The 23864-nt window shown below is 63.6% G+C and overlaps 2 protein-coding genes across 5 annotated transcripts in view; one reads left to right on the top strand and one right to left on the bottom strand.

Moving 5' to 3' along the window:
• GPLD1 (glycosylphosphatidylinositol specific phospholipase D1) overlaps positions 1–12954 on the top strand; it is a 22455-nt gene extending 9501 nt beyond the window's left edge. The window contains exons 9-26 of one of the 2 annotated variants that reach the window (XM_059674241.1): positions 695–802; positions 1485–1512; positions 1602–1741; positions 2396–2461; positions 3512–3632; positions 4094–4233; positions 4812–4998; positions 5198–5308; positions 5869–5943; positions 6018–6174; positions 6569–6710; positions 7526–7631; positions 7708–7801; positions 7903–8079; positions 8777–8937; positions 11915–11941; positions 12043–12093; positions 12500–12954. In XM_059674241.1, coding sequence (XP_059530224.1) covers positions 695–802; positions 1485–1512; positions 1602–1741; positions 2396–2461; positions 3512–3632; positions 4094–4233; positions 4812–4998; positions 5198–5308; positions 5869–5943; positions 6018–6174; positions 6569–6710; positions 7526–7631; positions 7708–7801; positions 7903–8079; positions 8777–8937; positions 11915–11941; positions 12043–12093; positions 12500–12646 — 2038 coding nt within the window. In that variant the 3' untranslated portion in view covers positions 12647–12954. Of the gene's footprint in view, positions 1–694; positions 803–1484; positions 1513–1601; positions 1742–2395; positions 2462–3508; positions 3633–4093; positions 4234–4811; positions 4999–5197; positions 5309–5868; positions 5944–6017; positions 6175–6568; positions 6711–7525; positions 7632–7707; positions 7802–7902; positions 8080–8776; positions 8938–11914; positions 11942–12042; positions 12094–12499 lie in introns of both variants that reach the window. The other variant, XM_059674240.1, reaches the window with a different exon arrangement.
• On the bottom strand, positions 12898–23864 carry MRS2 (magnesium transporter MRS2). 3 transcript variants are annotated; one of them, XM_059674246.1, is made up of 11 exons: positions 23588–23863; positions 21840–21913; positions 21509–21545; positions 19891–20003; positions 19395–19568; positions 18581–18711; positions 18115–18231; positions 17216–17368; positions 16963–17080; positions 16111–16224; positions 12898–15631 (listed from the first exon to the last, which is right to left on the bottom strand). In XM_059674246.1, the coding sequence occupies exons 1-11, from the start codon at positions 23751–23753 to the stop codon at positions 15521–15523; spliced, it is 1308 nt and encodes a 435-aa protein (XP_059530229.1). In that variant the 5' UTR covers positions 23754–23863; the 3' UTR covers positions 12898–15520. The 3 variants fall into 3 exon arrangements, with proteins under 3 accessions (XP_059530229.1, XP_059530230.1, XP_059530231.1); XM_059674247.1 differs by lacking the exon at positions 16111–16224 and having other exon boundaries at positions 23588–23864; XM_059674248.1 differs by lacking the exons at positions 12898–15631; positions 16111–16224 and adding an exon at positions 16242–16656 and having other exon boundaries at positions 23588–23864.

The following is a 23864-nucleotide window of genomic DNA, read 5'->3' as shown; positions in this document are numbered from 1 at the left end:
GTCCATTGGTTTGGGGCCTTTGGAAAATTTTCACTTTCTTGCTTGCCTGGTGATTGACGTAAGAAATTATTTTTGTTATTTTCAACAAAAACCTAGCCTTTTAGGCTATTTCCATTGGAAGGACCATCCTGGGTTCTTGTGAAAATAGAAACTGGGCCCCACAGATTCTTTCTCACAGACACTGACGTCTGGAGAGCTGGGGCCTCCGGGAGAAAGCAGGGGGCGGGGAGGAGCGGAGGGGCACCCAGCACAGAGTGGAGGCGCTGCCCGTCCCCCCGAGAAACGGGAAACAGCTCATGTCTGTGACCTGACCCAGTTCTCCCCCCTCCTCACGGGCCGGGGAGCCGGGGCTCGGGTGGCAGCCATTGTCTTTCAACAATGATCTTGAGACCATTTCAACTGAAAAGAGTCAAAAGGCTGCTCTGCTCCTGGGACTCTGAACCCACAAAACCAAACACCCTCCGTCCCAGGGCGTGCCTCAGACGTGTTAGGTGCCGGCTCCGGTGCCTGCTCCGCGGCGCTGGGCCGGGCCCTGTGAGTGGAGGGACCGACAGCGCCTGGGACCAGGCACCGCCCTGCAGGCCTTCTGGTGGCCCCACACGGCAGGCGAGGGATGGCGGGCAGGTGGCGTCTCCTCCGCTATCGTCTTCACCTTCCGAGTCCACACTCGGCCCTGATCCTGCCGCTCCCCCAGGTACGTGCCCGTCGAGGACCTGCTGGGCATCTACAGGAAGCTCTACGGCAAGGACGTCATCACCAAGCACGCCATCGTCGAGTGCACCTACCTTCAGTTCTTGGAGATGTAAGTGCGGCCGGAGAATCGCACAGGAGCGTGTCGCCGCCTCCTGGCCCACGTCCTGGTGACTCTGTGTCTGTCCTGGAGGCCCTGTGTCCGTCTGGGGGGCGCTGTATCCATCTGCATGGTCCTGTGTCTGTCTGGGGGCCCTGTGTCCATCCTGGTGGCTCTGTGTCTGTCTGGGGGCCCTGTGTCCATCCTGGTGGCCCTGTGTCCATCCTGGTGGCTCTGTGTCCATCCTGGTGGCTCTGTGTCCGTCTGGGGGGCCCTGTGTCTGTCCTGGTGGCCCTGTGTCCGCCTGGGGGGCCCTGTGTCCATCCTGGTGGCCCTGTGTCCATCCTGGTGGCTCTGTGTCCGCCTGGGGGGCCCTGTGTCCATCCTGGTGGCCCTGTGTCCGTCTGGGGGGCCCTGTGTCCGTCCTGGTGGCCCTGTGTCCGCCTGGGGGGCCCTGTGTCCGTCTTGGTGGCCCTGTGTCCGTCTGGGGGGGTCCTGTGTCCGTCCTGGTGACCCTGTGTCCATCTGGGGGCCCCCGTGTCCATCCTGGTGGCTCGGTGTCTTCAGTGCGGGCTGGTGGGTGGATTTAGCTGGCCCTGGGTGCTTACACGATAGTGGATGCAGCTCTTTCTTCGTTACTTGCTTTGCTCTCTGTGGGGCCACAGCTCACGGCCACGCTCACTGTGTGTTGCAGGTACGGCGAGGTGCTGGCTGTCTCCAAGGTACAGCCTCCTTCCCCGGAACCGCCCCGTGAGAGGCTCCGCGGGCCCGGGCAGCGCCCGATGCCGTCTCCTCCCCGTGTCCCCCCCAGCTCTACCCCACCTACTCCCGGAAGTCCCCGTTCCTGGTGGAGCAGTTCCAGGACTACTTCCTCGGGGGCCTGGACGACATGGCCTTCTGGTCCACCAACATCTACCGCCTCACCAGCCACATGCTGGCCCACGGGACCTGGTGAGCGGCCTGTCCTCCCCACGCCCCGCCCCTGCGTCCCACAGCCTCGCGGGTTCCTGTGAGCACACGCCTGCGCTCCCTGAGCTCCGCCTCCTCCTCCGTGAATGGCAGGCAGGGTCCCGCCGGGGCTGCTGGGAGGGAGGGGCGGAGGTGGCCCTGGTGGCCCGGCGCCTGGTGCGCACTCGAGCCTGGGCTCTGCTGCTGCGGTCGGAAGGGAGTTCAGTTTGACGGGCGGGGTTTGAACACGTGGCCACAGGGGGATGGCCTGCACGTGTCTGTTTTATAAAGTTCACGTGGCTCACGTGGTTGAGCATCGACCTATGACCCAGGAGGTCACAGTTTGATTCCCGGTCAGGGCACAGGCCTGGGTTGCAGGCTTGATCCCCAGTGTGGGGTGTGCAGGAGGCAGCCAGCCCCTGATTCTCTCTCATCACTGATGTTTCTCTCTCCCTCTCCCTTCCTCTCTGAAATAAAACACAACAACAACAAAGATTTAAAAAAGCAGACTTAGCCCTCACGGGGTCTGAGCGGGTGCCTGGGCTCAGGGCAGCTCAGCGGTGCAGGCAGGGCGGGCGGCTGGGCCTGGGTAGCTGTGGAGGCTCCTCAGTCGCTCCCCCGCCCCTGGAGGAGGCCTGACCCCGTGCTGCCCCGCAGGGACTGCAGCCTGCCCGAGAACCCGCTGTTCATCGCCTGCGGCGGCCAGCGGACCGGCCCCCAGGGGTAAGTGTCCCAGCCTGGCTCCCAGCGACATGCTCACCGGGGTGTGCCCTCCCAGCCGGTGGGTTCAGAGCGGAATCACGGGACAGGCTGGGCACGAGTAGGCGCTCAGCGAGGCACACGCCAGCCTGCTGCTCAGTCACCATCACGTGGGAGCGGGTGGTGTTAGTGATGCCGCTACTGCTGTCCTCACCCTTAACCTTGACCCAGGCCTCACCCTTAACCTTGACCCAGGCCTCACCCTTAACCTTGACCCAGGCCTCACCCTTAACCTTGACCCAGGCCTCGACCTTAACCTTGACCCAGGCCTCACCTTTAACCTTGACCCAGGCCTCACCCTTAACCTTGACCCAGGCCTCACCCTTAACCTTGACCCAGGCCTCGACCTTAACCTTGACCCAGGCCTCACCCTTAACCTTGACCCAGGCCTCACCTGGAGGAGCAGTGGCCAGTGAGGCCGTGTCTGAGGACGAGGCCGGGCCTGATCGGGTGTGGGACTGGGTGCCCAGGCTGCACATTTCATTCAGGGCTGTGCAGTGAATAGTGCAGGTGGCACATTCCTCCTCGTTGGGTGGGACCATGGGCCCCAGGTGCTCGTCAGGGTCCGGGTTCCTGGGGCCACATCGTTGTGCGTTTGGGGAACGAGGACATGAGACAGAGAAGCGCGACACGGACGGTGGTGCCTTGTGAGGAACCTGTAGCTTTAGGCAGGCGCTCGCTCAGCACGGGGACGAGAGGGGGGCTGTCAGGGACTCCATGGCCCGTGTGGCTCAGCGGACAGCACGTCAGCCTGTGGACAGAAGGGTCCCGGGTTTGATTTGGGTCAAGGGCACATACCTTGGTTGCAGGCTCCTCCCCGGCCCGGCCCCTGGTCAGGCCGCGGGCAGGGGGCAACCCATCGATGTGTCCCTCTCACATTGATATTTCTGTCTTCCCCTCTCCCTACAAATCAATGGAAAACTATCCTCGGGTGAGGATTAAAAAACAAACACAAAATGGGCTCTGAACCTGTGACTGAGGCTCAGGGCGGTTCTGGTCTGTCCCGCTCTCCAGCTCCCAAGTGCAGAAAAGCGACGCCCACAGAAACCTGACTGCCTCCCTCCCCACGGACGCCGGGAAGAACATAAACTACACGGCGAGGGGCGCCGTCTTCAGCGTGGACTCCTGGACCTCGGTGAGGAGTGTCCGCTCTGCGAGGAGAGGGGCCCCTGCGGGCCTGTCCCGCGGCGTCACGGGCTGTGTGACGGACGCTCCCTGCGAGGCACTCGCACATGCCAGGCCCCAGGCCCTGGGCCGCCAGTCTGGTCTGTGCCAGAGCCTCAGGCGGGAGGGCGAGCCGCAGGCGGGAGGGCCGCTGGCTCGGGGTAATGGACAGAGACCCCCAGCGGCTGCTCTGGGCTGCCTGGGCCCTCGTTTGGCCTCGGTCTCCCTTGTGTCCCCGAACTCACGGGCTCAATTGTGTCCCTGAACTCGCGAGGGTCTAGCTAGCGCTTGGTCACTCCAGGCCTCTCCCGTCTGCGTCTGTGTCTGCAGGGCCCGCGTCAGGGACGGTCGGCCTCCCACGGGGGGGGGGGGGGGTTCCTTGTGCCCGGTTCGCACAGAAGGCCTCCCCCATCGCCACGACTCTCGTTCCAGGACTCGATGTCCTTCATGTACCAGACCCTGGAGAGGAACCTGCGGACGCTCTTCACGGGCAGCTCCCAGCGGCCGCGGAAGCACGTGTCCAGCCCCCTGGCGTCGTACTTCCTGTCCTGTCCCTACGCGAGGCTGGGCTGGTGGGTGCGCGTGTGTCTGGCTCCGTGTGCCTGTCCCTGTCGTTTGACCGATGGAGTGAGTGGCCCCTGCTGTCCGTCTGTTCGTCATCATCAGCGTTACCTTGGTTACGTGGTTGTAACGCTAAGATGTCTCCTTCACGTCGGTCAGGACGTGTGTGCCGACCTCGCGGAGTGCCCCACCTGCAGGGCTGGGGACCACGGGGTGCTGCTGGGGTCCCTGTGCGCGGGGACAGGTGGCCACAGGTTTGGGGAGTGACGGCGTTAGAAGGAGAAGCGCAGACAGTGGTGTGGTGACGGGAACAGTGTAGCTTTTATTTTTTAAAAAATATATATTTTTAATGATTTCAGAGAGGAAGGGAGAGGGAGAGAGAGAAACATCCATGATGAGAGAGAATCATGGATCAGCTGTTCCTACACGCCCCCCACTGGGGATCGAGCCTGCACCCTGGGCCTGTGCCCTGCCCGGGAATCAAACCCTGACCTCCTGGTTCAGAGGTCGCCGCTCAGTCGCTGAGCCCACCGGCCAGGCAACAGCGTAGCTGGTAGCAGACACCAGGCGGGCTCTCTCGTCCCCACAGGGCGATGACCTCGGCCGACCTCAACCAGGACGGGCACGGCGACCTGGTGGTGGGCGCCCCGGGCTACAGCCGCCCCGGCCACATGCACGTGGGGCGCGTGTACCTCATTTACGGCAACGACCTGGGGCTGCCCCCCCTCGACCTGGACCTGGAGGCCGAGGCCCACGGGGTCCTGGAGGGCTCCCAGGTGAGGCCGCGTTCCCGCAGGTCCCGGGTGAAGGGGGGGTTTGTGGTTCGTTGGTGTTCACATGGGCCCCGGGGTTTCCAGACCCTTCCATCCCGGGCTCCCCATCTTCCCGTGTCGCGGGCGCGGCGTGTTGTGCGTGGGACGCGTGGCTGTCTCGGGGCTGCCTGAGCCGAGCTGAGCCCAGGACTCGCTGCCCCAGCCCGCAGGCCGCTTCGGCTCCGCCCTGGCCGTGCTGGACTTCAACAGGGACGGGCTGCCCGACCTGGCCGTGGGCGCCCCCTCCGCGGGCTCCGAGCGGCTCACCTACCAGGTCAGGCTGGGGGTGGGGGAGGGGGTGGACAGAGGGGGGCCAAGCTGCTGGCAGCAGCAGACAGTCGGACGAGCCGGCCCAGCCTCTGGGTGGGTGACCTGGGCGCCCCCTTCGGTCCCTGAGGAGGCCTCGGCCCCTGGCGCACCTGTTCCTGCCTCCTGGCCTCCTGCCTCCTGGCCTCCTGGCCTCCAGCAAATGCTTTGCTCCCCGAGGTGCAGGGGGAGGTGGGAAGGTGACACAGTCCAGGCCATGGGGGGCTCCCGTGGGGCACAGACCCGGCCGGGCCAGGCTGCCGTCCTAACCGCTGGGCCTCGCACACGGGGGCGGGGTCATCCCATTCCGCCAGGGACCCTGGGGCGGCAGAGCCAAGGCCACGCCCGCTCTGGGGCTGCAACAGCCTCGAGGCAGAGAAATGCCAGGCGGTCGGCGCCTCCCACCCGCCCCGGCAGCCAGCGGGGCCCAGGCCCGTGTCCGTCACGGGAGCCTGCCGGTGGGACGGACGGGACTGCCTGGTCCTCCCGCTCTCCCGACCTCACGGCCGCCCGGCCTGTCCTCGCCAGGGCACGGTGTACGTCTACTTCGGCTCCAAGAGCGGGAAACTGTCCCAGGCCCCCGACGTCACCATCTCCTGCCAGGTACGTCCCCTCGGCCGGTGGGGCCTGGGGCTGGGCGTCCCCCCCAGGTGAGGACACGTGGCCTCCGTCCCCAGGACACGTACTGCAACCTGGGCTGGCGGCTCCTGGCGGCCGACGTGGACGGAGACGGCGCGCCCGACCTGGTGCTGGGCTCCCCCTTCGCGCCGGGCGGCGGGAAGCAGCGGGGCATGGTGGCTGCCTTCCACTCGGACCCCGGCCGACGCCACGGAGGTAGTCCCTGCTCCGTCCCGGGCCTCTCCTCCTCACTCCACATCCTCCCGCGTCAGTCCCGCAGCCGCCCCCTTACAGGCGCTCAGGAAGGGTACGCGGCGCCCCGAGGACAGGGAGCCCCGCCTCTGGGCCCAGGCCCCAGGGCCAGTGGCTGAGCCTGAGTCCCCAGTGACTGAGTCCCATCATTACCTACACAGGGCCGCCTGTCCTCCTCCCTCCGGCCTCCCTCCCCCCAGGCCTCCCTCCCTCCCTCCAGACCTCCCTCCCTCCTAACCTCCCTCCCTCCAGACCTCCCTCCCTCCTAACCTCCCTCCCTCCAGACCTCCCTCCCTCCCTCCCGGCCTCCCTCCCTCCCGGCCTCCCGGGGTAAAGCCAGGGGCTGCCTGTCTTGCAGACCAGCTGAAGGTGGAGGCGGCCGACTGGCGGGTGGGGGGCGAGGAGGACTTCGCGTGGCTGGGCTACTCGCTCCACGCCGTCCGCCTGGACAACAGGACGCTGCTGCTGGCCGGGAGCCCCACCTGGAAGAACAGCAGCGGGTGAGCGGGCGCTGCTGGGCCCCTCGTCCCCTCCCCTCGTCGGCTCGGGAGACAGCTAAGTGCTCAGCTGGGGAGACCCGGAGGCTGGGCGAGGCCGCGAGTTCTCCGTAGCCATGAGAAGTGGTGCTCGGGGCCAGGGCTGCCCCTGTGAAGGGCCATGGCCTCTGGGCTCCGCGGGACTTGTCCTCTGGGCTCTGGGTGTTGCACTGCCGGGCTGGTGTCTCCAGGCCCCCCTCCCCATCACAGGCCCCTGGCCTGGCCTTCCCTCTCCGCCGTCTTCCTGTCCTTCCCTCCCACAGACGCCAGTCACGTGGCGTTAGGCCCGCCCACGCTGACCGCCTCATTTATTTGTTTTGCTCATCCTCACCCGGGGACATTTCCCCACTGATTTTTAGAGAGAGTGGAAGGGAGGGGGAGAGACAGCGACACAGAGACACATCCATGTGCCTCCCGCACGCCCCCGACCAGGGCTGGGGCTGGAGCCGGCACCCGACGGCCTCGTTTTAACTGAATCTTCTCCTTAAAGACTCCGCCTCCAAATCCCATCACAGTCGGAGGGGCGGGGGTCAGGGCTTCAGCTGCGGATCTGGGGGACAGGTCAGCCCGTACTGGCGGGCACCCCTGTCCTTGCTGTCAGTTGGGCAGAGGGTGGGCCTGGTATCGGAGGGTCCCAACACCGGGCCTCCCTCCCCGACGCCCGCTCTGTGCCGTGGTCACCCAGACGGACCCAGGTGCGCGGGGGGACCTGGCGGGGGACCTGAGCACCGGGCCAGCTCCCGCCCCGGGCCCCCTGCGCCCCGTGTGCTCCCTTCCAGTCTGGGCCAGTTGTTCCACTCGCGGGACGAGAAGCAGAGCCTGGGCCGGGTGGACGGCTACTTCCCGCCCGGCCGCCAGAGCGCGTTCTCCATCTCGGGGGACAAGGTAGGGCGCCCTCGCCCAGGACGGGCACCGCGGGGAACGCTGTCCCAGCCGGCCTTTGACTCGTGACCCTCCACAGGCCATGGGGAAGCTGGGCACCTCCCTGTCCAGTGGCCACGTGATGGTGAATGGGGCGCGGACGCCGGTGCTGCTGGTGGGCGCCCCCACGCACGGTAGGTCCCGCGGGCAGGAGCCGACGCCGGCTAGGAGTCCACTCGGGGCTCGATGTTGTGCCGTGTGGAGAGCCCGGCCCTGACGGTGTGGTTCGTTCCAGACGACGTGTCGAAGATGGCCTTCCTGACCATGACCTTGCACCAGGGCGGGGCCGCCCGCATGTACCGGCTGAGCCCGGCCGCCCGGCCCGCCCTGCTCAGCACCTTCAGCGGGGACCGCCGCTTCTCCCGCTTCGGGGGAGCCCTGCACTTGAGCGACCTGGACGGTGACGGCTTAGGTAGCCTCCTTCCCAGCACGGCCCCTCCCCCCTGACCCCCGGCGACCCTGGCCGTTAGGTCCGAGTCAGGTTCAACCAGCACCAGGTGTACAGGGGGAGCTGCACTTTTTCAATTAGCGAGAATCGCGCCTCAGATAAACCAGTGGCTACGATACCGCCACTGCGCAAAGCTGCAGCTGTACCTTTAAAAACACACACACGTATTTTTATTGATTTCAGAGGAAGGGAGAGGGAGGGAGAGAGAGAGAGAGAAACACCAATGATGAGACAGAATCACTGATCGGCTGCCTGCACGCCCCACACTGGGGATTGAACCCACAACCTGGGCCTGTGCCCTGACCGGGAATCGAACCGTGACCTCCTGGTTCCTAGGCCGATGCTCAGCCACTGAGCCACGCCGGCCGGGCTGAGCTGCACTTTTTTATATGTACGTGTGTATTTGTATTGATTCCAGAGAGGAAGGGTGAGGGAGAGAGAGAAACATCAGTGAGAGTGAGCTGTCCCGTTGGAAGGTGGTGGCGGGTGATGTCAGAGCCGCACATCAGTGTTGAATGACCAGCAGGAAGCCGGGGTCTCGGCTGCGGGAAGGCGGCCTGGGCGCCTGTGGGAGGCGGGCGGGCGGTCGGTCGGTCGGCCAGGAGCAGGGGCAGTGGGGGGGCCGGGGAGTGGGCGCTTCCCGCTGGTCTCACCGTCACAGACGAGGTCCTCTTGGCCGCCCCCCTGAGGATCGCGGACATGACCTCGGGGCTCATCGGGGGAGAGGACGGCCGCGTCTACGTCTACAACGGCAGGCACACCTTCTTCGGCGACATGACAGGCAAATGCAAGTCCTGGACGTCCCCGTGTCCAGAGGAGAAGGTAGGGTTCTCGGGCAGAGCGCGACCCAGGTCCCAGGCGGCTCTGCGGCCTTGCGGGGTCGCGTCCACCCTGGCACACACCGTCTTTATCGGAACCGAGTTCTGGTCAGGCAGGATACAGCCCTCGGCTGCGTTTTAAAGGCCCAGCCGCCTTGTTCTTGCCCCGCAGTTCGCCACTCCGCCCACTGCGCCTGTCCCCCCCCCCCCCCCCCCCCCCCGCGTCCTGGTCCCCTGCCTCGTTTCCTGGGCCTACAGCTCCTGGCCATACTTATTTTCCAATTTAAAAGTTATTTTTTAACTTGAAAAAGTTAATGAAAGTTTATTGTAAAAATTTACACAAAATGGTACAAAGAAAAATGAAAGACCATCTACCTCGAATTCCACTCTGCAGAGATAAGGCCTGAGAACCTTCTAGGATTTTTCTCTAGAACTTGATGATACATCGAATCCACATCAAAGCTACTGGGTTGGTGTCAGGCCCCTTTATGTGGAGAAAGGAGAGCAGGGAGGCTCCCGGCACCTGCGGGGAGCCCAGAGCAGATAGGAGCACAGCCCTACCCGCCGGCCACACTGCATACATCTCCCCCCGCAGCCACACTGCATGCATCTCCCCCGCAGGCCCCACTGCGCGAATCTCCCCCGCCGGCCACACTGCGCGCATCTCCCCCCGCAGCCACACTGCGCGCATCTCCCCCGCCGGCCCCACTGCGCGCATCTCCCCCGCCGGCCACACTGCGCGCATCTCCCCCGCCGGCCCCACTGCGCGCATCTCCCCCGCCGGCCACACTGCGCGCATCTCCCCCGCCGGCCCCACTGCGCGCATCTCCCCCGCCGGCCCCACTGCATGCATCTCCCCCGCCGGCCCCACTGCGCGCATCTCCCCCGCCGGCCCCACTGTGCGCATCTCCCCCGCAGCCACACTGCATGCATCTCCCCCGCCGGCCACACTGCGCGCATCTCCCCCGCTGGCCACACTGCGCGCATCTCCCCCGCCGGCCACACTGCGCGCATCTCCCCCGCCGGCCCCACTGCGCGCATCTCCCCCGCCGGCCCCACTGTGCGCATCTCCCCCGCAGCCACACTGCATGCATCTCCCCCGCCGGCCACACTGCGCGCATCTCCCCCGCTGGCCACACTGCGCGCATCTCCCCCGCCGGCCACACTGCGCGCATCTCCCCCGCCGGCCCCACTGTGCGCATCTCCCCCGCAGCCACACTGCATGCATCTCCCCCGCCGGCCACACTGCATGCATCTCCCCCGCAGCCCCACTGCATGCATCTCCCCCGCAGCCACACTGCATGCATCTCCCCCGCAGCCACACTGCGCGCATCTCCCCCGCCGGCCCCACTGTGCGCATCTCCCCCGCCGGCCCCACTGTGCGCATCTCCCCCGCAGCCACACTGTATGCATCTCCCCCGCAGCCACACTGCATGCATCTCCCCCGCAGCCACACTGCGCGCATCTCCCCCGCCGGCCCCACTGTGCGCATCTCCCCCGCAGCCACACTGCATGCATCTCCCCCGCAGCCACACTGCATGCATCTCCCCCGCCGGCCCCACTGCGCGCATCTCCCCCGCCGGCCCCACTGCGCGCATCTCCCCCGCCGGCCCCACTGCATGCATCTCCCCCGCAGCCACACTGCATGCATCTCCCCCGCCGGCCACACTGCGCGCATCTCCCCCGCCGGCCCCACTGCGCGCATCTCCCCCGCCGGCCCCACTGCGCGCATCTCCCCCGCCGGCCCCACTGCATGCATCTCCCCCGCCGGCCCCACTGCATGCATCTCCCCCGCCGGCCACACTGCGTGCATCTCCCCCGCCGGCCCCACTGCGTGCATCTCCCCCGCCGGCCCCACTGCGCGCATCTCCCCCGCCGGCCACACTGCGCGCATCTCCCCCGCCGGCCCCACTGCGCACATCTCCCCCGCAGCCACACTGCGCGCATCTCCCCCGCCGGCCACACTGCGCGCATCTCCCCCGCCGGCCCCACTGCGCGCATCTCCCCCCGCAGCCACACTGCGCGCATCTCCCCCGCCGGCCCCACTGTGCGCATCTCCCCCGCAGCCACACTGCATGCATCTCCCCCGCAGCCACACTGCATGCATCTCCCCCGCAGCCACACTGCGCGCATCTCCCCCGCAGGCCCCACTGCATGCATCTCCCCCGCCGGCCACACTGCATGCATCTCCCCCCGCAGCCACACTGCGCGCATCTCCCCCGCAGGCCCCACTGCATGCATCTCCCCCCGCAGCCACACTGCGCGCATCTCCCCCGCCGGCCCCACTGCGCGCATCTCCCCCGCCGGCCACACTGCATGCATCTCCCCCGCCGGCCACACTGCATGCATCTCCCCCCGCAGCCACACTGCGCGCATCTCCCCCGCTGGCCACACTGCGCGCATCTCCCCCGCAGGCCACACTGCGCGCATCTCCCCCGCTGGCCACACTGCGCGCATCTCCCCCGCAGGCCACACTGCGCGCATCTCCCCCGCAGGCCACACTGCGCGCATCTCCCCCGCCGGCCCCACTGCGCTCCGCACCACACACTGCGCTGCCCGTGTTTGCTTTACCTGCCAACGTGCAACACGTTCCAGTGCCTCCCCAGCGTCTCATTTATGTTTAGCGGGTGTCGCGTATTTCATCTGGAGGCGAGCCGTAGTTCATTTAGCCACCGTTATATGTAATATTCACATATAGACACTTTTTACGCACGTATTTTTCTTTTTTTAAGTATATTTTTATTGATTTCAGAGAGGGAGGGAGAGGGAGAGAGAGATAGAAACATCAATAAAGAGAGAGAATCATGGATCGGCTGCCTCCTCTATACACCCACCCCGGGGATGGAGCCCGAAACCCGGGCATGTGCCCTGACCGGGAATCGAACCGTGACCTCCTGGTTCATCGATCACGCCAGCTGGGCCACATGTGCTTTTTCTGGCTTGAGAGGAACTGAGTCCCCCTCCCTCACCGTGTCTTTCAGGCCCAGCACGTCCTGATTTCCCCGGAAGTAAGTACCGCGGGAGTGAGGGGAGCTGCGGGGGCCCTGCCCCTCCTGGGAGCTGTCCGCGGGGGCGCGTCTCCCAGGGCCTGTCACCGCTCTCTCCGCAGGCGAGCTCGCGGTTCGGGAGCGGCCTGGTCACCGTGCGGTCCCAGGACAAGGTGGGGCCAGGGCTGGGCTCGGCATGCTGTCCCCGGGCTGGGGTTTGGGGTGGCCTCATTCAGACGGGTTGTTTTCACTTGGGAAAGAGAGGAACACCCCTCACCCCCCCCCATGGGAGAGGTCCCCGAGGACAGGTGGGCTCACAGCTCGGTCCCTTCGGCGCCCGGGGAGCGCGGGGCTGAGGACAGGGAGCCGGAACCAGGTGAGGCCCCACCTGAGCTGTTTCTGCTGCCTCTGGTGGGCTGGGACGGGCACGGGCATGGGTGAGGAGCGGGCCCTCTGGTGGGCTGGGACGGGCACGGGCGTGGGTGAGGAGTGGGCCCTCTGGGCCCCAGGCTGGCAAGGCAGCCGAGGTCCCGGCCCATGTCTCCAGGTCCTCTGATGACTAACGCTCTGTCTCTCCAGAACCAAGTGGTCGTGGCCGCGGGAAGGAGCTCTCTGGGAGCCCGACTGGCCGGGGCGCTTCACGTCTACAGCCTGGACTCAGACTGGAGCCCTGCCCGTGTGCCCGCCGCCCCGCGGACACCGGGAGAACCTGATGGAAGGAGGTGAGGCTCCTGGGAGTGGAGACACGCGCAGCCAGACTGTCTGGAAACGAAACAGTGCGTCCGACTGCGCCACAAGCACGCGGCATCGTGGGCACCGGCCGCTCTCCTGCCTAAGTTAACCCCTAAGACAGCAGTGGACACCGGTGCGCGGGAAACTAACACCCGCGACCGACGAATTAAATGCTCACGGCGTGATTCTGAATGGAAATACCGTCTAGAGTTCTAGTCTCATTAACACACACCTGAACTTACAAGTTTAACTGAAAATTACCTTTATTTCAAGATCTCAGAACACATTCCCATATATTGGCAGTTGTTGGTTTACATGTTTTTTGCAACGTTTGTCTGTGCGACAACTTTCTTCAGAGCGAAGGGGCGGGAGCGCTTGGTGCCTAACAGCCCAGCTCTGATGGGAAGAGTGGGGTGAACGCGGGCTCCACCATTAGACCTCCTCCCCGGGGTCACGCAAGTAAACCCGACACTGAGCTGGGACTGAAACATGGCAGTTCCCCAACCGAGGCTGCACAGCTCTGGGGGCCTCAGCAGGACAGCCTCTCGGGGGCTCTGTGGGCTGCGGCCTGTGCGGGGGTGGGGGTGGGGGGGTGGGGGGGGGGTGGAGCTCCCTCAGAGGCCGGCCTCCCCGACGGCGGTCCGCGGTCCTGGCACCGGGGTCCTGGCGCGGGTGCTCGGTGAGCGGCGCAGCGTGCTCACTGCCTCACGCTGCCGCGCATTTGGTGCTGTAGCACCTACTTCCAAAGAATCGTTTGCGCTCAGTCCATTTCAACTCAAAACTGAAAACCGCTGAGCGCTGTGCGTGTGGGCGCAGGCTGTCCCGCTGGAGATGTGGGTGTAAGGGCCCCGCTGTCTCTGCGCCGGGCTGACACCCGGACCCTGCTCATCGCCCACCAGGAAGCCCCTTACCAGCCGAGGTAGGTGCACTATTTTCCCTTTTATCCGCGGACACGACTCTCCCCAAAGCCACAAGGGCACACCGGAAGGCAACACCAATCGATTCTACGCCTGGTCAGTCAAACGGAACCCTGCTCTCTGGGCGACCCACTCCTGTCACAATTGAGGGTTATGACCCGTTTTACAAGAACAGGACCAAACCCGGCACAGGGAGCCCTGCCCACGGGGACTGCACGTGGCCCTGGTGACCACAGGGCTTTCAGCCACGGCCGAGTGTGGAGCGCAAGAAACTTCACCTGTGCCCTTCACATCAGCCGGGGGATAGCAGTTTTATTCCGATCGCCAAGCCCCGTACAGGGGCCTGAGCCACCGCCTCCCAGTGTCCTCTGGAGCCGGGTGCCTTTGTGACGCCCGCCCGTGCTGCCTGCAGGGCTGCTCTGGATGAGGGGTATGGTTAGGGCTAGGGCAAGGCTATGATTAGGCTCAGGGCTAGGGTTAAGGGGTATGGTTAGGGCTAGGGCAAGGCTATGATTAGGCTCAGGGCTAGGGCTAAGGGGTATGGTTAGGGCTAGGGCAAGGCTATGATTAGGCTCAGGGCTAGGGCTAAGGGGTATGGTTAGGGCTAGGGCAAGGCTATGGTCAGGCTTAGGGCTGGGGTGAGGGTTAAGGGAATGGTTAAGGCACAAGGAGCTGAGCGGCTCAGATGGCCTGGCACAGGGGTGCTGATGGAGAAGAGGGTGAAGCCTGTGACTGTTTTGAGGGACACAGGAGGGGCCAGCTGAGCCCGCCCTGGGGATCTGGTCTCCCTGGCCCCCAGAAGATCAGGGGTTGTGCCCTAGGAAGTGCGTTTTAAACACCCACCCAGGTAGGTGAGGAGCATGTCCTGGGAATCGCTGAAAACATGGGGGCCTGGGAAGGCTGGAGCGGGTGGGGGAGGCTCGAGGTCACCTCCCCCCGGGCACTGCCATGTGGGTGAATGTTGGCTCAGGCCAAGGGAAGGTGGGACCTGAGAGGTGAGGCGGTCCCTAGAGCCCAGGGAGCCTCTCTGTCCTCGTGAGCCCGAGGCTGGGCTGTCGGGGGAGGAGACAGAGGTGCGTGAGTGGCTGCCTTAAGCTCTGGGCAGAGGGCTAGGCCACAAAACGAAGGTCAGGGTTAGGGTTAGGGTTAGGGTAGGGTTAAGTCTAGGGCTAGGGTAGGGTTACGTCGTCACCTAGGGCTAATGTTAGGGCTAGGGGACCCCTGCCTTGAACCTCCAGAAACAGGAAAGGTTGGGCGAGCTCTGAGGCGAACAGCCATCAGCCACTGCTCTGACCCAAGCTCTGGTTGAAAGCGAAGGGGAAGGCAGAGCTAGGCATCTCCCCTCCTGCAGCCTGGGGGTGCCTCCCCTCCCCCCACCAGGAACCAGCTAAGAGCCAGGAACTGAGGACACTCTTTCAGCTCTACTTCCAAAGGCATAGTTGCAGCCAAGCAAACAGGGCAGTTTGGGGTTGAAAGCTGAAATTGTGATGAATTGGAATCCACATAAAGCTGACGTGAGAGGATCGTGCCCCCTTTTATTCACCGTCCATGAAGGGAGCGAATGGAAGAAACTAAGGCGCTGCCAGCGGCTCCCAGCATGGACTGCGGAGTGTACGGCTGGTGTGCGCTGCCAGCCCTCGGCCGCCTGGTCAGGCTGTTTGCGGACGGGCCCGTCTCAGCACCGCGGCTGCTGGACACTCCTTTTCTCGATGCGCATGGAGTCAGGTCCAGGCCGCACCGCGGTTCCGTCAGCCCCTGCCGGCCTCCGGCTGTGAAGGCAGCTCTGCAGGCTGCAGAGCAGAGTCCTGGCCTCTGACCAAGAAGCCCTGGGTCTCCTTGGAGCCTGGAAAGCGTGGTCACGTCCTGGTCGGTCGCTCGCCGGCCTCCCTCGGACGACAACGTCGCTCTGTGCTTGGCTCAGTCTCACCAGCGACCGCTGTGCGAGCCGCGCTCACCGGGGCGTGAGGACGCTCCTGCTGGACCCCAGCCCGTCCGGCCTGAGGCTGGGCTTCGTGTCCAGCCGCCCGTCTGCCCGCAGCGTCTTCCTCGGTAAGGAGGCCACCTGAGGAGAGCAGGAAGCGGCGTGTTAGTGGCATCTTTCCTACAAGGCAGGCCATCCCATCACCGCTGAGGGGACCCGCCCATGGACCAGCATGTCACGTGGGACGGAGAAAGGGCGGCAACCTCTCTTTTCCCAGTGACAGCGCTGGCTCCTGCGTTTCCGTTTCGTAATGAAGCCGCAGCAGGTCACTGCCGTCTCCTGGGCTGTAGTGCTTGTCCCCCCGTCCCCAGGTCCCCCCTCCCCCCAGCAAGCAGTCCTCGGTGTTCCGGGCTCCTAAGTGCTTCACACACATTGTCTTACTCAGCTCCCCTAACCCCGCGAGGCAGGTGGTGCTGACGTGACTGGCGGTGGGGAACTGACTGGCTTTGAGGCATTAAATAACTGCTCAGGGTCCAGGAGTCTGCCTGACCCACACCGGCTGTGGCGTGACAGCCATGGCTGTGACCGCTCGGCCTCCGGCCGGGACCCGCACTACGTACCATCGGAGGCACGGGAGCCTCCAGCTGCCGCCCGAGGAAGGACAGCAGCCGCCTCCAGATCAGGCCACTGCCCATGAACATGATCCCGGTGACCAGCCAGAACACCCTGTGGTCCTGGAAGAGAGCAGCGTGCGTGTGGATCACGGAGGCCCTGGGGGAGGTTCGTATGGCTTTGACCTTGAGGGCATCCAGGGCTACTGAACCACTGGAGGCTGGAGTGGCCTCAGGTTCATGTCTCTTAACGACCACTTTTCAAGGTGAACAGGGGTCCCGATGGAGACCATGGGCAGCGCAGGCTGGCAGCCAGAGACACGGCCCGTTGGACTCGCCAGGACACAGAACCCGAGCCAGAGCGTGCTGAGCGCAGGGTCGGGTTCATGCCTAGGAGTCTGACAGGGACGAGCTGAGCTCGGCCAGCGCCACGCCACGTTCCTATGCCAGGCGCAGAGCAGAGGGACTGCAGATCTCTGGGTTCAAATGCGACTGTGACACTCAAGCTCTGCCCTGGGCAAGTTACTGACATTTTCTGGGCCTCACTGTTCTCATCTGTGAAGTGGGAACAATCACGCCCACTTTCAGAGCTATGACGGCTGAGCCACACGCTGTGCCGCCGGCCAGGGCGCTGCCTGCCTCCCGCACGGCCAGCGTGACTCCGTCTGAGAAGCAGGAAGCCTGCTGTCTGTGCCATGGAGACAAGGTCTGGAGCCTGCCTGGCTGTGGACGGGCCAGAGAGCACATTTCCTGTCCCGAGGAGAGTGGACAATGAAGACTTTCTTTTTTAAAGTCTGTTTTAAAAACAGACCTTCAAAACATGAAAAAACCACCCCTGGCTCACTGAAACAACACCCTCACCTCCTCAAGGGACGACTCCAAATTCATCCCAAAGGCGACTCCGATCAGGCCGAAGAGCGAGAGCGAGAAGGTGCCCATGGTCAGCTGCAGGTTCAGCCGCATCATGACGTTGCGGTGGCTGCGGGACAGCGTGGGTCAGCCGGCCCACGGTGAGGGTCCCCGGGGCCTACAGGCACTGCCCGCCCCAGGAGCCAGGCCCACGCCGGCCGCGGCAGGCGCACCTCTCCCTGAGCGGCCCCTCCGCCGCGCCCACCTGTCCAGGTTGAGGAAGATGACGCTCTGCGAGTCGTCGATCAGCGCCCGCAGCTCGCGGGCCGCGTGCGCCAGGTCCTCGGCCAGCCGGTGGCAGTTCTCCAGCAGCAGCTCCATCTCCTCCGCGTGGTCGATGCCCGCGCTGCTCTGCTCACTCCAATCACAAGCGCCACGTAAGCAGCGCCACGCGCCACACACCCAACCCCCGCGTGAGCCCACTCGCCTGCCCTGTCTGTCACGGCCGTCTGAGGGCCGTCCCCTGACCCCGAGCACCACACAGGGAAGTCCCCGCACAGGCCCCTGCTGCACAGGGAGGGAGCCCCACTACCCGTGACAGCGATGTCCAGACTTGTGACGCGGACGGACGGGTACAAGTTAGTACAAACCAGTGAACCAAAACCACAGGCCGAGCACAAAGGCACAGAGATTCCCTGCCCCAGGCCCTGGCCCCGCACAGAGCGATGTTATGAGGATGCGACACAGCTGTCCGCCCCCAGGAGGCAGGGCGAGCTCCACCAGCCACGCTGCTGCCCGGCAGAGGAGACCCGCCCAGGACGCAGCAAAGGGCAACAGCATGTCCCCATTTCTGCTGCTAGGCCTTGCTGGGCCCAGCTCTTGTCATCCCAGCTTCCTTATGGGAGAGAGGTGACGCTTAAACCTGCAGACCGTCCTCTGTGCACATTACAAAGCGTCTGTGTGAGCTTCTGACCCCGATCTACAGACAACAGTGGAACACGAGTGCAGGAGCCCCAAGCTCCGAGCCCAAGGGCCCTGAGGGAGGACCAGTGCCCCCGAGGGATGGCTAAGGGCCCCCGAGGAAGGCTAAGGGCCCCCGAGGGAGGCTAAGGGCCCCGAGAAGAAGGAGCTCGCCCTGGGAGTCGGGGCAGGAAGGCCACTCACAAGACCTCGGGGTCGCTCCACTTGCTGAGGCAGAGCTCCTCCAGCCGCTCCTCGTCGTCCAGGATCTCCAGGATCGCCTCCTTGAACATCCGCACGTCCGTCTCCAGCTCGGACAGGCTGGAGGGCAGGTGCACGGGCGTGATGGCGCCATGGACTACGGATCCGTGTCACCACGAGGACAGTGTCCCCCCTCACACACAGGCGGTGGACAGGGATGTGTCAGCGGTGCTCTGCTGTCTACACGCAGACTGAGAACTGAGCCCCCAAGCAGGGCCCCGGACAGAGCCGGACGCAGCCTTCCTGCCCCATCACCCTTCCCTCCACTCGGCGCCCCGACAGGAAGTCACCATCAGCAGCACTCGCTGGCACTTTAAAGACCAGTGATGACCCCACGGATTGTGTGTCTGGGCTGATGCTACACACGTCACTGAGAACCAGGAAGGGGAAGTGCCGGACACCTGCTCACCTCTTGCCGTTTTGCAGCAGGATGTGCAGTTTGCTTCTGTCCACAGAGGAGTGTTTGGGGTCCACTAACGCCTCCAGGGTGTCGAGGATCCGGGGCTCCAGCAGGCGCAGCTTCCCCTGCAGCTTGCTGATCTAGAGCAACACGACCTCGCGTGAGAAGCCAACCTTCTCAGAACGCTCAGGGCCAGTGAGCCCTGGGGTCAGACACCGTCTGGAACAGCTGGGGCAGTGCGTAACGCTGCAGAGTGCGGCCTGCAGGAACGGCTGTCCCGGTGGCCCAAACACCCGTCTGCTGGGGACAGAGGACCAGGCACATGCTGTTACCAGGCTCGCACCTGAGGGGGACTAACTCCTGTCACAAAAGGCGGGAGGATCGATTAGGTGGAAGGAAATCCGCCCTTCCGTAGTTACAACTCGAACTTCCATTTGGTAAATACTTCTGCTCTTTGTAAACAGAGTACAGTCCAAACTCCTATGAACAAAACTCTTTGGAAACTAAAACACAACTTGGACTTAAAAATAAATCGGTGTGAAGTCAGAAGTGCTCTTCTTATCCAGGCCCGCGGCATGGGGCGCCCGGCGGGTCCGCACTGAGACAGCGGTGCCAGCGGCGAGGGCGCCGGGACCCGCCCCTGCCGCGGGAACCGCAGTGAGACCGACGGCACACATTCCAGCAGATGCGCCTCCCGCCGGGCAGCTGTGCCCATGGCAGCTCCTCTCCTCGCCCTCGCCTGCGCTGTCCTGGCCTAACGTGTCTTCCTCCTCGGCAGCATTTGGACCAGGACCAATGCAGCCAGCTGCATGGACGGGCTTACCCGGTACTGCAGGAGTGCTTCCATGGCTCTGAACTCAAAGGGCAGAGGGTACGTGACCAGCTGGCCCTCTCCGGCCAGCTGCGCGGGGAGCTCCCGGAACAGCCACTGCTCCAGGTTTAAGTGACGATAATCCAGGATCAGGAGACACTCGGGGGTGATCACCGCTTTCAGGTACTGCGGGGAAAGAGGGTGTGACAGGCGAGGGTTCTACAAAGACGGTGTCCGTTATGCTAGAAGAGCAACACAGGAAGGAGCCTGTGCCACTGTGTCAGTGATATGAAGCCTAGAGGGTGGTCTCTTCACACCTTTTCCAACGTTTTATTATGAAAATGTTTATACAGAAAAAGTACAGAGTGAACACCCACGTCCGTGCCACCTACACAATGAAATGGCGGCCGGCTTTGTTTTGCCGCGTGCTTCCCTACCCGCCTCAGGCTGCGTTTGTTCCAGAGCCACTTTGACCCGAGGCTGACGCGCCGCGCCGGGAGGGCCTCACCTCCATCCTCAGGATGATCCTGTTGTTTCTGGTGGAGATGCTCACGAGGTGCTGGAAGCGCAGATCTCTGGCCTGAAGGCCTAACTCTTGGTACAAGTCCGTTTTCTTCCTTTCTGAAAAAGAAATGTTTTCCAGAAAAAGAAGTGGCTGGTCTAATCCAGCAAAGAGCTTAATCTTCGTATCAGAGCACCCCCCCCCCCCCCAAGATAGTTTTGTTATTACCGGAAGCCAAAGATAACAGGAGCGTTTTAAATGCCTGTTTTCACCTCAAGGACACACTCAGGCTAACGCTAGTCTGACTCTAGTATTCTTCCTCCTCCTTCCCCACTTCATGAAGCCTCTGTGCGCAGGCGCTGCCCGGGGCGGAAACAGAACCACGCGCGCCTGTCAGAGGGGCTCAGCCTCGTCCGGCGCTGGCGCGGCACCTTTAACAGGACCTGCGTTCTGTTATTCTCACTCCCTTATCACCTTCGATATTTTAAATCTGGGAAATCTTTCCTTAAATCTTTCTTCTTGGACTAACACAAAATGAGAAAAAGTCCGTCCTCAGACTAGACTCTCTGCCTGAAAACTCAATGTATTCCCCAACAGGAAGCAGAATCGGTGACAGGTCCCAAGCGGTGGTACTGGCGACACTACTGTCTGCACCTGTCCAGTCGAACCACAGGTGTGGCAGCGCTCCAGGCAGAACAGCCTTCGGAGGAGCTACTGAGCAAAAACGCCGAAATGTTCCCGAGGACCTCACGAACAGCAGGAGGGGTCATGGAGGGGTGCGTGGGAGACCCGAGCCTGCCTCCGAGGTCAGACCGTGAAGGGATCTGTTTCACTTTAGAAACAGAGTGACCAGCAGAGCCCAGCGCCCACCCGCCCCTCGTCTCCTGTCACCCACTGTTGGTGGAGGCCCCTCGCCTCCTGTCACCCACTGTTGGTGGAGGCCCCTGGTTTCCTGCCACCCACTGTTGGTGGAGGCCCCTGGTCTCCTGTCACCCACTGTTGGTGGAGGCCCCTCATCTCCTGCCACCCACTGTTGGTGGAGGCCCCTGGTTTCCTGCCACCCACTGTTGGTGGAGGCCCCTGGTCTCCTGTCACCCACTGTTGGTGGAGGCCCCTGGTCTCCTGCCACCCACTGTTGGTGGAGGCCCCTGGTCTCCTGTCACCCACTGTTGGTGGAGGCCCCTGGTCTCCTGCCACCCACTGTTGGTGGAGGCCCCTCGTCTCCTGCCACCCACTGTTGGTGGAGGCCCCTCGCCTCCTGTCACCCACTGTTGGTGGAGGCCCCTGGTCTCCTGTCACCCACTGTTGGTGGAGGCCCGTGACTCCGCCTCCCCCAGAACGCGGGGGGCACGGCTGCGGACCAGGAGTGAAGAAGCGATGGAGGGAAGAGTGTTCCTGTGCCTTTAACGTCCGGGCAGAGCACGAGTGGCCCTGAGGTCAGTCCAGGCACCGCAGCCCCAATGAGGACAGACGGACACGCTGCACAAAGACCGCTCCCTGCACGCACCCATCCCCGCTAAGGGTGCTCTGTTCACAGCACCGCCTGCCATTCCTTGATTGCCGTCAGACTCACGCATTCAATGATTAAAAAGAGACGATGCAGAAGAAACTTGAAGATACTCACCAAAAGACGTCACATTTCCTCCTTTGTCAAATTTTGTCTGAAGAGAGATAATAAAAACAAAATATTTTTTCTCCCAAATCAGTAAACTCTCTGGTATCATACCATATGGTACTATATCCCACACTGAAATACACATGGAAACCCCACTGCCCTTGTTTGGGTTAAAGTCGGTTCTGAGTGAAGGGTTAAAACTCCCTTTTCCTTTGCTGGACACGCTGACCGGGGGCTCTGGAGTCGTCAGTGAAGTCCCACTGGCTGAGCACAACCCCAGGACGAGACGACGCAGGAGAAGTGCTCTCTCTAAGTTATCAGGCGCCTGGCGCGTACTCACCACAGTAAACACGGGGGCTACGCTGGCGAGCGTGGCCTGAGCGACATCGGACGTTCTCAGCAGGTGCATTTCACCTGGAGAATGAATGAGAGAATTCCGTCAGCCCACGACCGGCTGTCACATGTGGCCTAGAGACAACTCTCAGGAACGTGCTCTGCAGACTATTCTGCTATTTTTTAAAATCTTTTCCTGGAGGAGAAAACACTCGTGTGCAGTTTGCAGGTGCGTATGTTCGGTTTAACGGGGAAAGGTTTTCAGACGGCTTCGGTGAGGCAGAATTATGGTGGGTTCCCACCACCGTCCTTCCTAATCACCTCCGAGCTGGGTGAACAAATGTTCAACGCGGTGTTGAGACGAAAAGGAAGGGCCCATCTTTTCTGCATAATTTAAAAGGCTCCTCATGCGCACGGTGTCGGGAGGTGTATTTCAGGAAGCAGGTCCCAAGTGCCCCGACCTCTCAGCACTCCAGGATCAGGTGGGCTGCTTGACCTACACACTAGGGAACCTACAGACTTGACTTCCTTGTATTAACTCCGTTTCCACAGACACTTTACTGTGGCTACATGCAAAATACCAACGGAACTGGAATGAAGGCAACGCTGCTTGAAAATCAATTTAAACCGTGTGACTCGACTGCGCTGACGGGAGCTCTGAAGTATCACCAGGTCCATTCAGCATCTAACAAAAAGCACTGTTCAAAGCCATGAACCCGCGGGGAGCGGGCGGAGGTGGGAAAACACTTCCCGTTATCCGATGCGTCCCAAGCAGACGCTCAGCTCTGATCCCCGCCTCCCACTTACACGCGGCCTACAGTCTACATGCTGTCGTTTCTTAGCCCCCAGGCCTGTTGTTACAGTTTGCAAAGTGCAGACCGCATTTTAAGGATCAGCATTTCCCAGGGCGGAGATTCTGCATCTCAGTGTTTGCCCTAAAACACCAGCCGGGCCTGGCTGCTTTGGCTCAGTGCTCAGAGGTGGGCCTGCAGGCCGGGCGGGGTTCAAGTCCCAGTCCAGTGCAGGGACCCCAGCTGTAGGTTCCCCAACCCTGGGAGGGGTGCGAGCAAGAGGCAACCAATCGATGTCTCCCCCCCGCCCCCGCCCTCTCTCTAGAAATCAATGGAAAAAATGTCCTTGGGTGAGAATTTTTTAAAAAGAGACCTCTGCCTATTAAATTATAAACAAAATAATAACAACAAAACATCGGACGGGCTGAACCCGGGGAGCGTGGCTGGGAAGGGGGTGGAGGCGCCGGGTTGCGTTGGGAGCGCAGCCGACTGCCGGCAGCGCGAATGGGGAAGCCTGACGCTCCAAGGCCGCGGGCTGCTGGGCCACATGAGCACCGCGCGCTCCGGTTGGTGGAAATGCCGGCGATCGTCGCGCTTCATCATCCGGCGAAGACACACCGCTCCGGTCCCTCTGGCCGCACCGACCCGCCGGCGGTCGGCCGCACTTGACACCACAGTCCGCCCTTGCTCGGCGCGGTTCTTACCCAAGTCTCCCCAGGGCGACCCACCCCGTTCCCGGGACAAGCGGGGCGGCGCCAGCGAGGACACCTATCAAAGCATTTCTGGCGGCGGGGCCCGATCCTGACTTCCCAGCTGTCACCATGAGTAAGGGCGACGCTGGATTCAAAAACCACGGGTGCCCCGGGCGCTTCGGGCGGGAGCTCTGCCCAGGGACCGCGAGGAGGACGGGCCGGCCAGAGGCCCGAGGTCACCGCGGCGTCCGGGGCTGCGGGCGGGGCCGTACCTGCCAGGCGGGGCCCGCGCGGTGCGCCGGGCAGCGCGGCCCAGCTCCCTCCGAGGGGTCCGGCGGCGCGCGCGGGGGTCAGGCCCCAGGCCGGGGCGCACAGGACGCGCGGGGGCAGCCGCAGCGCGCGCGGCAGGAGCCGGGGCAGGCCCCGCAGGCATTCCATGGCGCGGCAGTGAGGCGGGGGCGGCAGCGAGCGCCCAGCCCCTCATGCCGGTCGCTGGCGGGTCAGCGGCACTTTGCGACCCCGCGCACGCGCCCGAGGTCCCGCCCTCCC

The sequence above is a fragment of the Myotis daubentonii genome, chromosome 18 (genome assembly GCF_963259705.1).
Source record: "Myotis daubentonii chromosome 18, mMyoDau2.1, whole genome shotgun sequence".
NCBI classification, from domain to species: domain Eukaryota; kingdom Metazoa; phylum Chordata; class Mammalia; order Chiroptera; family Vespertilionidae; genus Myotis; species Myotis daubentonii.
This window is presented reverse-complemented; position numbering and strand designations above follow the sequence as displayed.